This window comes from Nilaparvata lugens, chromosome 3 (assembly GCF_014356525.2).
Source record: "Nilaparvata lugens isolate BPH chromosome 3, ASM1435652v1, whole genome shotgun sequence".
Taxonomy (NCBI): Eukaryota; Metazoa; Arthropoda; class Insecta; order Hemiptera; family Delphacidae; genus Nilaparvata; species Nilaparvata lugens.
In genome coordinates, this window is record NC_052506.1 from 12635714 (window position 1) to 12651897 (window position 16184).

General features: G+C 32.8%; 1 protein-coding gene across 2 annotated transcripts in view; it reads left to right on the forward strand.

Annotated features, from left to right (window-relative positions):
- Positions 1-16184, forward strand: part of LOC111049247 (WD repeat-containing protein 7) — a 155845-nt gene extending 139661 nt beyond the window's left edge. For both annotated transcript variants that reach the window (XM_039425394.1, XM_039425393.1), the window contains 4 exons: positions 5382-5534; positions 8352-8534; positions 11507-11611; positions 15133-16184. In XM_039425394.1, coding sequence (XP_039281328.1) covers positions 5382-5534; positions 8352-8534; positions 11507-11611; positions 15133-15315 — 624 coding nt within the window. In that variant the 3' untranslated portion in view covers positions 15316-16184. The remainder of the gene's footprint in view (positions 1-5381; positions 5535-8351; positions 8535-11506; positions 11612-15132) is intronic.

Sequence of the window (16184 nt, forward strand, 5' to 3'; positions counted from 1 at the left end):
CATTTTGCTAATAAATTTGGTGTAAACGCAGCTTAAGGCACCAGATGATTCAATTCAGTATACGCTTTCACTGTGTAAACTGTCTTAAATCTAGTATACTGTACAACTACAATATCTTAATTTGTGTGGGAAATGATACTACACTTTTATGACAAACACTGTACTGAACCATGAAATCGGTATGAATTTCTACTAAATTACTTTTTCAAAATGTGATATTTTTATGAAATTCAGTTTTAAATTTACCAAAAGATTGTGATGGTCAATTAATCAAGCTACTTGGGTGAATATCCGTCTACTCCTACTTGTCTGTTTCTGAATTTGTTGTCTAAAATGGAGGAACTCCCTCAAGGTTTTCAAGAACTTCATCAGGTTTACGTGGAATGTCAGAATCATTCTCAATTTCTCATTCTCTACAGTACACATCTAACTAGAGATTGTCAGCTTTTCTATGAAACTTTGGATGGAAGATTAAAGTTATCCGCAATGACTCGGCGCTCTTGAAAATCATTGAATGAATTAGTTTTTAGCTAGCTTAATTTAAAATAACTGATATCATCATGATTAGATCATTTCTACCTCTTGGTTCTTAGTCCTAAATTTATAAAAGATGCTTTGTTCTCAATCTCTACGCACTTATTGCTCTTATTTCCTTGTAGTCCATAGTTTTAAAATTGTGTGATATGAACTGTTCAATATAGATTCCGAAACGGTATGCTTATTAGTCCTTTTTCGTGGTTTTTAATGGTTTTGTAATATCTATATGGATAAATTATGCGCATCAAGTAGCTAAATTTAATGAAACTGAATCCATTACCCTTGTAATAAATCGTGTAAGCTCTTGAATTTCTCTCAGAAATTGGCAATTTTTCATTACGATTTCTCATTTACGATGTGGGATTTAGTTTCATAATTTTGTGATTATCATTCAGGCCAGGTCATGTGACCCATGGACGCGGTACACACCAATGACTCAACCATCACAACATAATGTACTCTACACTGTATGTACTTTGTGACTACTGACATTTTTCCATATTAATATGTAATTTACTGGTATTGTACAGCAAATCGCGAATATGTTGCAATACATACTTAGGCTTACAAAAATTATAGCTTTACTTGCAAGTATGGTGTTTTATCTTATACATTCGATTCATCATTATTTCATCAGCTCATGTGGTACTCTATTTCCATTTTTAATCCATTTCATTGTGTATGTTTTATGTTTGAATAACTGTTGCTCTGAAGCCAAAAGTATGTTTGTGCTATGTGCTGCAGCTATATTCAATATTAATGCATGGAGGGGTACATCATGTCTAATCTGTGGCATATCAAATTCATGGGTGTAACCAAATCTATATCAGATATTAAGAATTACTTCGTTATTCAAGTATGCAATTTGAATTTGTCTCAAAAATTATAAATATTGAATTTATCATTGGAACAAATCCAATAAACGTTCCCTTTCCAACAGGACTTTCAAAGAATTTTCAAAGAAATGACAGACACTGTAACCGTTTTATTGTGTAAATTTCAATTTACAATTTAGTAAAAAGTTCACGATCCTATATGTTCAGATTTTTTTCCATTTTGAAAAAATGTTAATTGGGTCAATTAAAGAGAATAAAATTTACCAATTTCGATACACCATGTTTGCCAGTCATGCAGGGAGGTTTCCAAATCATTGCAATGGTAGTTCATATGATATTCAAATTTTATTATACTTCATCCTTAATTTGAGGCAAAATTGATTCTATATTCATAACTTACATTATAATTATTATTATTAGATATTATTGAATATTATTTGTTCTGATCGGTAGGAAATTTGAAAATTCAGCGTATTGATCTATTAATTTCTCAAAATCTCTAGCCGCAATATTTTAAAAATTAGCAGCAATCTATTGAAAAGCAAGACAGTATTTTGAAAATTGCTTTCTTTTAATGCAGCTGTGCAAAATGCGCCTGCTCGTGTATAAAAAGCGTATTATAGCTGCTTGCTTGCTAGCTCTTGCTAGATTAAGCAAGTATGTTCATTATTTAATTGGGACTCCTGTTTATAATATTATTTTAAGTTGAACTACTTTCAAGTTAATATTAACATAGTTTCTCTTCTAGCATTTTCAAGGATATTCTTCATCTCAATTCCGTTAAACTCTTTACAAACATTTCTAAAAACATATTAACCAGTACAGTAATCAATATTCTATTCGTTTATAATTTTCCTTGTTTCATCTTGAATGGAAAAAATCTGCTACCATAGTATTCATGCAATATAAACTTGTGTAATTGAATAAAAACACACATATGTTGACAAATTCTACACAGTTTTATTCGGTGAAAAATGTAAAATGTAAAACTGTAAAATGTGATCAGTCAACTTGAAAATGTGACCGGTGTGGTCACGAAAGCATGGTCGTGTACCAAATAAAACTGTGTAGAATTTGATAACATATTTGTGTTTTTATTCAATTATGGAACGGTTCTACAATATTGACAATGACTAAGTCGAATTTTTATAAACTTGTGTAATAAACTTCAATTTAAATGCATTCTTAGGCAATATGTTGTGTACATTTCTCTTATATTTTTCTCCTTCAATCTTTATTTATATCATATCTTCAACGAAACTTGTGAAACTGAAGCGATCTTCAACGTGAGATGTAATGAAATACGTATAATATTATGATATAACATGATTCGCTATACCTTTTGCGTTTCATTCCCGCATATTAGTCTATTGAAGAAGGGTACGAAACCTTTCACATCTCTCGGTTGAGGCCTGAGTTTAATTGCGTTATAGTGGCAGTACATTGTTACAGCAGTGTATTGTCTAGTTTGACTAGTGGGAATAGAATCAGCGAAAAATTCAGTTTAGTGCCAACCTATACAAAGCAGTACCTGCACTGAGTATTTTATGCCGCATCAAATTTATTGATTGAATTTATCATTCAGTTCAGTACCCTTCAAAATTAATCAATGCATAACATGTTCCAACCCATGGGAGCCATTTTCAAATGCCGTGTCTCTCAAAAATGGTTCTCATGAGTAGAAAAATGTTATGCACTAATAAAATAAAAAATTGTACTGTACTGGCTGATACTTGAAAATAAAAACACTTCACTTATATGGGGTACTCTCGAACAAATTAATAAAAAACAATATGAAAACTTGTAGTACCCTTTATTACAAACTTTAAAATATTACAACGACTAGTTTCGACCATAACTTAGGTCATTTTCAAGTTGAAATGTTATGTTTTATTAATTTGGCTGATACTTCTATTTCATTTCCAATGATGAATTTGATTTGAGGCGGCAAAATATTCTTAGTGTAGGTGCCTGGTGTGTGGATTGGTACTTGACTGAGTTTTTTTGACGCTTCAATTAAAAATATTCCTGGTAAATAAACCTGGTTGCCAGTAGCAACCTTAAGAACTTAAGAACTGTTAGCTTCTGTTATACTATATCTCGATGTGGTTGTACTACTGCGTACAATGGGATATAGTACCACCTCTGCTGAGAGGCCCTCGTGGACAAGATATAATATTTTCTGATGTCTACTGACAGCTTTCAAGAATCGGTTTATTACAATTTTAGATATTCGATGTAGAAAAGCGATATTTGAAAATCAGACTAAGATACAATGCTAGTGATACTGAATCTAACAACGTTAATATTTTAATTGATTATGTTTCATTAATATTATCAGGATTCAGATATAGATATTTCAGACACACACTCATTCCCAAACTCTCAGGGCTCAACTATTCAAACTTCTCAATCTTTCAGCTATTTTATAATATAATTTTATATAGTTCATATTATGACCTTATGCTTCGACCAATATCATTGATAAGCAAAGGCATTTGATAGCAAAGCTTTTGCAAAAATAGCTTGATGTGATTTGTTAAATCGTTGCGTGTTCTGATATCAAATACGGTATCTGTAACCCCAATGATCTCTGAAAGAACTTTTCTTGTGAGCTGATATATTCCATTTTGAGGCTGAATGCATATACGATCTTCATTGTTCTGAGCATGCCAGGCGTTGTTGTTACATTTAAACATTACATTCTATCTATTATTACAATTACAGTATTCATTTCTTTCCCAAGTCTCCTTCTTCTTGATTGATTTTCAAAAATTATAAAAATTAGGAAGAAGAGAAGTTTTGGACTCCGACAGTTTCTTGTTTCATTGATTCCATAAATAAATCAATAAAATTACAAGAAAATTAAAAAACACTTAGGGCCGTCTGCACAGTATCAGTTTAAATTTTATCTTAAACTGGATTAAATCTATATCAAGTCCCGTTCATTATAATGTGGTTTACTTAGGGCCGTCTGCACAGTATCAGTTTAAATTTTATCTTAAACTGGATTAAATCTATATCAAGTCCCGTTCATTATAATGTGGTTTACTTAGGGCCGTCTGCACAGTATCAGTTTAAATTTTATCTTAAACTGGATTAAATCTATATCAAGTCCCGTTCATTATAATGTGGTTTACTTAGGGCCGTCTGCACAGTATCAGTTTAAATTTTATCTTAAACTGGATTAAATCTATATCAAGTCCCGTTCATTATAATGTGGTTTACTTAGGGCCGTCTGCACAGTATCAGTTTAAATTTTATCTAAACTGGATTAAATCTATATCAAGTCCCGTTCATTATAATGTGGTTTACTTAGGGCCGTCTGCACAGTATCAGTTTAAATTTTATCTTAAACTGGATTAAATCTATATCAAGTCCCGTTCATTGTAATGTGGCTTATTTTTAGTTTAAGCCACCAGCTGATTGAATTGAGTTTAAGCTTTAACTGTGCAAACAGCCCTTACTGTATTATTGCTTTAAAAATATATCACATTAATATCATTGGATCAATTAATACATGAACCGTGGAACATAATAATAATCAATCACAAATCACATAATAAAACTATTGACTCTTGAGAATTATCATACTTTGTAGGATTCTAAACCATGGATTTGATGAAAATTTGGCTAAAGGCTAATACAGATTTTCAATCACTTGAAAATGACATTAATATGTCGAATCATTTAGTGAATAAAAGTTTCTAAAAAGGGTATTTCGATTTTTGATTCTCAGATGGCTAATACAGTTGGTATTGTGATTTATCAAAATCATCATTCTCTGTAGAATTTGATTCGATTTCATTGTTAACAATATGGCTTCTTCTTGTATCTGTGATAGGCCATCATGATTTACTGATGAAGTTTTAAAGAAAAGGGAACAAATTATTATGATGAACAATCATGTAGATCTTTTTTAATGGATAATTTTGTTATTTGTATGTTAATCTTATAACCATTAATTGTTGTCGCGACCATACAATGAATGCAATATTTTTGTTTCAGGTGGCTCGTTACAATACACTGCAACAGAATGCGCAAACTCTGAATGTCAACTTGAATAATGTTGTGTTGCATAGAGCCAAGCCTGAAATATTGCGTGGCGTCGAATTACTGATTGAGAAGATGCATGCTGAAATGACTGAATTGTTGGTAGAGGTGAGTAGGAACACTTTTGTAACATAAAATCGACTTTGAGAAAATTTAATAAATTGGAAGTGACTGGTGAACCCATAATAAAAAATCTGGTGTGGTGCACTCATACAACTTTCCTTGCCGTTATGAAAATTGATCAACTGACGCTAGTGTTCCCGCGCATCTCAAGTCTACTTTCCTAAGATCTGAGCCAGCTGGTGACAGGACAATAGCGCTGCAGACACACAAAGTCTGATATCTCTTCATAGTGAATGATTTAATAGAATCAACAGTTGCCAACAGTTTGCAATTGAATAATCTTATTTTCTCTAATTTCGAGCTTATTTCCAATTTTAGTTGAAAATGCTACTGAACATTAATTGTAGAGATTTTTATGCTCAATCTTTTCCACTTGGAATTTTTTGTTCAATTTGTATCTGAAGCCTGATAATTGGGAATCTAAAATCAAACTTTGCATAGATGGTACAGTGCTCCTGAATTTTTTACAGATATGAGACATTGTGGCAGTTGATAGAGCTTATCAATGACTTTTCTAGGTATGAATTTGATCAAAATCGTTGGAGCCGTTTTCGAGAAAATCGCGAAACCCCCTTTTTTTGACAACATTTTTGCCATTTCAGCCGCCATCTTGAATTGCATTTAATAGAAATTGTTTGTGTCGGATCCTTATAAAGTAAGGACCTTAAGTTCCAAATTTCAAGTCATTCCGTTAATTGGGATATGAGATATCGTGTACACAGACGCACATACTCACACACACACACACACACCCACATACAGACCAATACCCAAAAAACACTTTTTGGACTCAGGGGACCTTGAAACGTAAAGAAATTTAGAAATTGGGGTACCTTATTTTTTTCGCAAAGCAATACTTTCCTTACCTATAGTAATAGGGCAAGGAAAGTAAAAAGTTCATTGTCTTTTCATTAGAGGAAAAGATGCTAACTGCATTCGGAGTAATTCTTTGATCTATAGTGAGGTCCACGTTATAATAGCAGTGTTTAATTAGCAATGGTATTGCTATCCTTGTCTATCATTCAACAAAGCAGATAGTGCTATCTCTTCCTCGCTTTGCTCTGTTGCCAGATCGTCTTTTAACAATGTAGAATTAATGATTAATCAACAAAATATTTCATCTTCATTATGAAATTATTGAAAAAATATAATTTCTTGCATAATAAAATATAATTGATTATTTTAAACTAAAATGGACCGTTAATATTACATCAATAAACTTGTATCAGCTGCCGTCTATAGAAGGCATTGACAAGACAGAGGATTGGTAACGTTTTTCTCCTATCTTTCTCCACTGCCATTGTAACGTGGACATCACTATAGTCAAATCTGCATTCCACTCATCATTCATTTCATTCAGTTAATTAGGATAAACAAAAACATATTCAATTAGAATAATATTGAATATCTTGACTAAAAAAAACATAGATTTCGAAAATTAATTTTTCCAATTCCAGGGGTAGGCCTACTCGATAGGGGCTTGGCTCGATATTTTTTCAAATGAATTAGCTACAACCATTTTGTTTTTATTTCTATACAAACATTTTTTCCTGCTGATCTAATTTGAATCCAAGAATTGAAGATAATTTGATAACTTGATTAATTCAATATGAAGTGATAATTAAGTGTTACATTTAAATATAGTTTGGTGTTTTAATTTCTCTAAATTCAAAATGTTTAGCTTATATATATTTTTGGACGAAAATTGAACTTGAACGTTTTACAGTAGAAACATAACCTATTTTTTTTGGACATTTTATTAATTTATCAAAATTTGGGAATGGAATAGATTTGGGCCAAGCCTGTTGTTCCTTCCTAATCATATTTATATGATTTGTGATTCTGTCCACGAATAAATAAATAAATAATGTTAGGATCCTAGAGCATGGTATTTTTTACTTCTCTGTGAAAACTAATTAACATTCATTCACTTTTCAAGTTGGCATTAATCCAAATACTGTATCTAATATTTTAGTCCTTACCGTAAGATAATAGAAGAATAATGACACATAATAATGGTGTTTCTATTTCCCTGAAAACTATACTAGTAAGAAACCTCCCTTCCTCATTAAGGCTCAACTTACACTTACGCGACTCAAGTCGAGAAGAGACTGTGACTCTCTACTCGACTTTGCACGTGTTTTCAAATGGTAACACTCATGCCAGTCGATTCTATTCTCTGCGACCTCACGACTGTGAGACTGAGTCGTGCGTCGACTCGACGACATGTTGGTCGAGTCTCGACTTGAGTTGCGTAGTACCGTACATTTTTAATGAGGGTGATGTTTTATCATTTTAAATAAGACAATAATAAGAATCACATAAGACAATATATTAATAATTATTATCATTGTAAAATGTGTTACATGATAAGTAGTGACAAATTAGATCTTTTATTTTCAATAAAGTAAGGCTAGAAAATGGAGTAGCATGGAGCTGAAGTAGTGACAATGAGCAAAAATGTCGTAAGGTCGAGAGACTGGAGTATCCTCGACTAGAGTCGTTAGATTTGAGTAGAGGTAATGTGTGTTAAGCGTAACAGATTAGAAATATAATTGGGATACAACCAGTCTTAGTAAAGTGATTTGTGCTCATGTTGAACTGCGTAAGTTTTGGGTTAGAGGCTCAATGTTAAGCCTTCATGCTTAAAATGGTAATGAAGTTTGAGTTTTAACCAACCCACGCCTCAAAGTAATCATCCGATGTATCATGTAATGGTCAATTGCAATTCACATATATGTATTACTTTAATTTCAATTAAAAAGAATGCAAATGACATGCGTTGCGTTGCGCTGGTTGCAGGTGATGGACGTGATTCTGCACTGTGTCGACCCGGGGCACCTGAAAGTGCGTGGCCTCGATGAAGTCTTCCCCGCCATTTGTAAATTCCACCAAGTCAGCCATTGCTCAGCCACTCGTAGAATAGCCGTAGGCGCCAAAAATGGAAATATCGCTTTGTATGAACTACGATCAGCTAAATGTCAGGTGAGACAGTTACATTTATGAATTTCAATTTTTAATTCAATTATCAATTCCAGTTATCCTCATTTGCTTCAAGTTTCAGATATATTAAAATTAGACATGGATGTTTTTATAATAATTTATGAATGTATAAAGATCAATAAATTATAATTTGATTTAAACTCACTTAGGACCCATCCACACTTAGATTGAAAACATAGTAAAGCGGCGAAGGTAGCTTCAAGCTTGATAATGTTGAATATAATGCATGTATTTAAGAGAGTCAAAACATATCGCTCCACTATATGCGCCACCATATAAATGCATTATCTACAGAGTGTTTCACAAGTAGTGTCGAAACACTAAAATGTTCGTGGTATTGTTCCTGGATGATAGGAGACTAAAAATGGCGTATTTCAAGTGTCCAAAACTCAGCGGTTATCCTTATAGCTGTCATTTTGTGACCAATCTTATTAAATATAATGTGACCATTATTTCTGTTATTCTCTGACCAATCTTAATAAATAAGATATCCTTGAAATCTTGATAAAATTTGCTAACATTCTTCTCTATTGTGAATTTCCTGTAAAGTGAACTGTTTACGTGAAATTTGCTATCAAAAATTTAAAATGGCCGCCATTTTGAAAATTTACATCGACATTTTTTTATTCTATTCTTTAAAGCTGAGTCTTCCTAGCATAAATATTCTTGCCAAATTTCAGATCAATACATAATTTCGTTCTTGAGATAAAAATTCCTAAGTGAAAAAAATGGCAGCTATAAGGATAACCGCTGAGTTTTGGACACTTAAAATACGACATTTGTAGTCTCCTATCATCCAGGAACAATACCCTATAATGTTCGACACTACTTCTGAAACACTCTGTATAATATAATAAAGGAAAAATTGACTTATACATGTACGGCATAGCAAATTCATTTATTGGATAGAGCAAACAATACAATAGTCGGAATAGAAAAAAACAGGCTATTACCCAAAAGTTCTATTTCCTAATTTTATCTCAAATTGTCCAAATATTATGTAGGCTATGTCCATTTCAATTTCTACCCAAATCATCAATCTGAAACTACAAATCAGTATAAAACAAACAATTTAAAATTTAGATAGATTGATAATAAAACTTTCGTAAAAATTCACGAATGATGCATCATCACGTCTGAAATTCTGGGCTGATTAACTTGAAATTCTGCATATAGATTCTTAATTTATCGAGGATGGCTATAGGCCTATTTTAAATTCTTCAAGTAAAAAGTAAATTCGTATGGCTTTTGTTGGTGGGGAGTGCGGGAAGGTCCCACCGCCTGAATATATAATTTAAGCCGTCAATGGGCCTTACGACTGTCATAATTCAGCCGGGACCGACAGCTTAACGTGCCCATCCGATCGTGATCTGATCTTGGTATTGAGAGGGTTTGAACCCGGGATCTCTATGCTGCTACGCAAGCACTCTATCCACTAGACCACGGATCACTCCAATCCTTCAAGATTTCAGTAGTTCAAGTTTTCAGTTTGTCAAGTTCTTAATTAGACCTTTGTGGAGCAAGTTTCCTGCTATTCTCCAATAATCTCAAGCTGAAGCTACCTTCACCGTTCTGATCACCCTTTGGGCAAGCGAGTCTCAATTCTCGTACAGTTCAAACAATCCTCGTACAATCAAAGTAAAGGATGAAAGTGGAAACTGGAGTCGCCGCTGTAAGAAGCATTGATTCTAGCTCGCTGCTGCTTATACATACTTCTGTTGCTTTTTATGCTGACCAACCTGTAGTGTTTTCATTGACCGAGCGAAGTGAGGTCTAAGATTCAAGTCGACGGTTTTGCATTTCTCTTTATGTTTTTATGTTCCGCATTTACAGCGAAACGCAGCAATAGATTTTCATGAAATTTGACAGGTATGTTCCTTTTTGAATTTCGCGTTGTCGTTTACATAGGCTACGGTTTTTTGAAATTTTGCATTTGAAGGATAATACAAAAGGAAAAGGTGTCTCCTTGAACGCCAATATTACCGTAAAAATCAGACTTTTGAATTATTCATCATAAATCAGCTGTCTAGTGGACTATAATACTACCCGTTCAAAAACATCGAACATCTTAAAATGTATCTTTCCATCAACGTTAGTAGACACTTGACTACTAGTAGTTCTGTGAACAGTAGACCTCACGCAGTATTCTCATCCAAAAGTACCTGATTAAAACTATAGACCTTATGGAAATACAGCAATAGACTGGCTTCTCCACACATCTGTGTAATCACTTGTCAGCTATGATGACTAATTTATGATGATTAATTCTATAGTCTGATTTTTACTCTAATATCGGCGTATGAAGGAGGCTCCTTTTTCCTTTCATATTATCCTTGAAATGCAAAATTTCCAAAAACCTTGTATATACGTCGACGCGCAATTAAAAAAGGAACATACCTGTCAAATTTCATGAGAATCTATTACCGCGTTTCGCCGTAAATGCGCAACATATAAACATTAAGAGAAATGCCAAACCGTCGACTTGAATCTTAAACCTCACTTCGCTCGGTCAACTACCCGTTCAAAAACATCGAACATCTTGAAAATGTATCTTTCCATCAACGCATCAACGTTGTAGACAGTTGCAGCCAGACCTGATAACAGCGCTCACACTCACATTCCGGGACGACACGTCACGGTACGATAGGACAAGCTCTATGTTTATTTAGGATTTTTTTCTAGACATTTTAAATTGATAAATTATTTATTAATTTTTGAGAAAACATAACAACAGGTCAATGTAACTTTCTGAGCGCGAGGTCTACTGTTCACAGAACTACTAGTATATTTTCACATAGCAGAGCAGAGCTCCAGTGATGCATGAAATGTCAGAACTATTCTAAATGGAAACAATGATAACAAAAAATGAATAATGACGAATGATAAATGATACCCTATATTACCGTATATTAGCAGTAACTACTGTATTTAATGTATTATTGATGACGTTGCAGCTTATTCCTGCTCATGGTTGTGCCATAACAGCGTGTGCTTTCTCGCCTGACGGCAAATTTCTGGTCTCGTACGGATGCGGCGAGAATCGGCTCTCGTTCTGGCAGGTGAGTCACTTGAAAAGCGCTTCTTATTAAAATTCTTACAAAAAGCATACTCGCTGTCCTCTGTCGTTGTCTAATGTGCTCTGCTCTTTGTTGGTTAATAATCTAATCTTATATAATCTCTGCTCTTTGTTGGTTAATCATTTACATTTTTCAATCAAATTGTGACAAAATGTACCGAACATATAAACCCTTTGAAATAATATTAGAGGTTGATTGAGTGCTTTATTTATGCCGATTACAATATATACTGGCTTATGCACTTATACAGGGTGATTCATAATTATGGTAAAATATTTTAATACGTGATAGTAGAGGTGAAAATAAGAAAAAAAGTTCATATAAACATATATCCATAAACGCTTCATTAGCGAGCTATACAGGGTGAAAGATTTCGCCCGGAATTCAGTTCCTCTGGTGAAATACACCGATGCTGAATTGTTTGGGGACTAGTTTTTTAAAAACTTATGCTGGATTCATATGGAAAAATATCTGAAAAATTGAATAAAACTAGTCTGGAAGCTGTAGTGTGAGTAGTTTTTGAGAAAAAAGTTGAAATATGCAAAAAATCCAAGTAGAAAAACACAGACTTCTACGTTTGATGCCCAATAACTTTCTTTAATGACCAGTAAACAAAATAATTTTTCGCAATAAAAATTGTAGAGAATTTAATTCTGAAAAGAATTATGTAAGCTGTGTAAACTAAATTCAAATAAAAGTTGAATAAAATGTATTCTTATGTAGTACATTACACCACAAAAATTTGCTGTTTTATGAGGAGAGAACTAATAACTCATAAGTTGTAGCTGATTGCAAATAGAATATTCGGTTTTTTATGAAAAGTTTTTTTTTATATGAAAGTAGCATATCTAAATGACATTGAACTTATACCAAAAGACTAGTAGATTATGCCATTAAGCCTGGGAGGAAGCTCGAACAGAAGTAGATGATCTCCTATGATTCCTGCCCAAATGTTTACTGAAAACTGATGTTGTGGAAGATTAGGATTGATGGAATGAGGATTCTCAGCTGCCCAAATATGTTGGTTGTTGACGTTAACGATAGCTGTTCTTGGAGAGTGTGCCTCGTCGGTAAATAAAACGGTTGTTAAAAAGTTTGGTAAACAAGTTTTACTAAAAACCATCGGCAAATACCAGCACAGGGAATACAGTCTCGTGGCAATAGAGTATGAACTTTCTGGAGGTGGTATGGATGTAATTGTTGCTATTTTAGTTTCCTCCAAATAATAGATTGATGGACATTAAACTGCACTGACAATTCTCTTGTGCTCTTCTCTGGATGTTCATAAATTTCATTAAGAAATTGTTATTCTAACTCAACAGTCATAGTAGATCGGGGTCTGCCTGCATAAATGTGCTCTTTGGATATCAAAGAATCTGTTTCAAACAGACGTTGGTGAATAGTGGCAAAAAACCTTGAACTTGGACATACTCGGTTGGGAAAGTTCTCTTGATACAAACGTCTTGCTTCAGTACTATTACAGTAGTGTCCCATTCCATACATTAAATGCATGTCAGCTTATTCGGAGTATGAATAATGTCTAAGATTACCTGCCATTTTTTTAAAAGTTAGCACTTAACACAAAAGCAGAGTGGAATGGTTACAAATAACTGGTTAATAGATTGAACAAAAAACACAGCGTGGTTACAGTAACCCTAACTTACAGTTGGTTTTTTTTGTTCAACAGTGAACTAAAATATTTCTGAAAATAATTTTCAGCTGATAATTTCTTTTAAATATTTTCTTATTTAAAACATAATAAATCAGCTGTTTTGGAACAGCTATTATTGAAATCCATGTTTTATTTGCAATCAGCTACAACCTATGAGTTATTAGTTCTCTCCTCATAAAACAGCAAATTTTTGTGGTGTAATGTACTACATAAGAATACATTTTATTCAACTTTTATTTGAATTTAGTTTACACAGCTTACATAATTCTTTTCAGAATTAAAATTCTCTACAATTTTTATTGCGGAAAATGATTTGTTTACTGGTCATTAAAGAAAGTTATTGGGCATCAAACGTAGAAGTCTGTGTTTTTCTACTTAGATTTTTTGCATATTTCAACTTTTCTCTCAAAATCTACTCACACTACAGCTTCCACACTAGTTTTATTCAATTTTTCAGAAGTTTTTAAAAAACTAGTCCCCAAACAATTCAGCATCGGTGTATTTCACCAGAGGAACTTAATTCCGGGCGAAATCTTTCACCCTGTATAACTCGCTAATTAAGCGTTTATGGATATATGTTTATATGAACTTTTTTTCTTATTTTTACCTCTACTATCACGTATTAAAATATTTTACCATAATTATGAAACATCCTGTATATGTTTTATATGAATATACAACCATGATATAAACTGATATAATAATTTTTGGACTGCTTTTTGAGAAAAAAGAATGCAATTTTAGAAATTCATTCAAGTTCTGTATCTGTAAATAAATTGGTGGAGCTTTGAACATATCAATTTCCATTCTATGTAAAAAAATATTCAAAATATCCTTTTCAGTAACACTCTACCAAAGAGATGGGAGTTACAGTGGATGAAAATCGTCAAGTTTGATACAAATAAAAAAATGTCTATAGTGTACATTTAATGTAAAAAATGTATACGTATTTGCTCTAGAAATTCTTGTGGCTATTCGGTATTGTCCAATGGTTCTAGCATAATCTTCAATTATAAAATGATGTAAGCTGATTCTTACGTAGGTTAATTATTGTCTGTAAGAACCTTAATTAATTATCTTCAATTGAAGTTATGAAATCAGTTTGACAATTGAGTTTCAACAAATCAAAAGGTAACATGACTTTCCAACAAATCAGGAGATAGCTGAATTGATACATAGTACATATTCTGGAACCGAAGACTCCCCATCGTCACACCGTTTTCGGGAAAACTATTATCAAAAGTGCTTTTTTCTGTTGAATTGAATTTGGTCTCATTTTGTAAACCAGGAGTTGTCCTTTCATGTGCATCCAATCAAAATAAGAATAAAATTGTTTTGAAAATAGTTGGGTAAGTTTAAAGCAGCCGAAGATTTTAATAAATTTATCCTCTTCCCAGAGTTCAATTTTTCAATTAACCGGGATGGATGAAGACAAATTTGAGACTAATTCCCTACAATTTTATACATTTCAAATGTATCTTTAACCACTCTGATTGAAAAATGGCTTGAACTCTGGGGAGAGGATAAAAACTGTTTTTAATTTGAATTATGACAACTATTTCAAGTACTGCATTTCAAATCAGGGTCCTGTTTCATAAAACTTATAAGTCACGTAATACAGGAAAATCACCATTCCAATTACATGCTCAATATAGCCGATAAAATCAGCTGTTCCTGTATTACAGGACTTCTAAGTTTTTATGGGCCAGTGGGAAAAATTACTTGTATATAGGATTTCATGGAATAAGTAGCCTATTGTAAAAAACTTCAGCTGTGTTGATTTCAAAGAGACCATTCCTAATTAATGACTGTGTATTCTGGTTTGTTTCAGACGTCAACTGGTATGTTCGGATTGGGTAACAGCCAGACCAAGTGCACGAAATCATACAGCACGTCTCCAATAGCAGAGATGTCAAGGTTGAACCCTATGAGAGTTGCAAAGCTAGTTTGGATGAATAATAGGACTGTTGCCTTGATGCTAGCTGATGGCTCTGAAACACGCTTCAATGTTTAGAGACTTCTCTCTTCATTTCAACATTTTAAAGTTAGTCCCCGAAATGCAACCCACCATACCAATGTTTATTGAATATAAATGTATATCAACTTTAAATAGTTGAAGAGTTATAAATAATTCTACTAAAATTTGCTCCACCTAGTCGAGGCATTGATTTTCAAGACTCCATGAAATTTGTTTTATACAGAGACCGGTAGAGAAAGCGGTTGGAACGTTAAATTCAATTTATTGCGAATAACTGGATTGAATAGCTTATTTGACTTCCCGGGGACATGAAAAATATCGAAATATCAATCTTACATTCCTCATTCCACTTTTTATTTTTAATTTGGAATTTTCAATTTACAGTTTTGTATCTCTTGAAACACTAGATATTATTACTAATTGTCTTTGAAAGCTATTGTACTGTTAAGTGATGTGTCATATTACAATTAATGTGAAATGTGAAAGCACATTATTGTATTCATAATAAAGTTTTAATGTATAATAACTGTATAAGTAATATTATATGAGACCGTTGAAGTATTTAGTGTATAGATTTGTTATTCTGCCATTATTCTTAATGAATGCTAATGTACTATAAATCAAAACTGCATTATTGAGATACTATCGTCTCATTTCTGATAATAATTTGTATTAATAAATGCAATTAGAGGTTAGTAGTTGAAATTGTATTTATAACGCATACATAACTGTATATTATTCGATATTTATGTATTAGTTATTGTTAAAAATTGTTAATATATTGTACTTATGATAAAGCTAGCTAGCAGGTTCACATTGTGTAAAACGATTCTACAGTATTGATGATATTGTCTATAAAAAATTGATCACGTATGCAGAATACACGATTATGTTTTTGTTTTCAA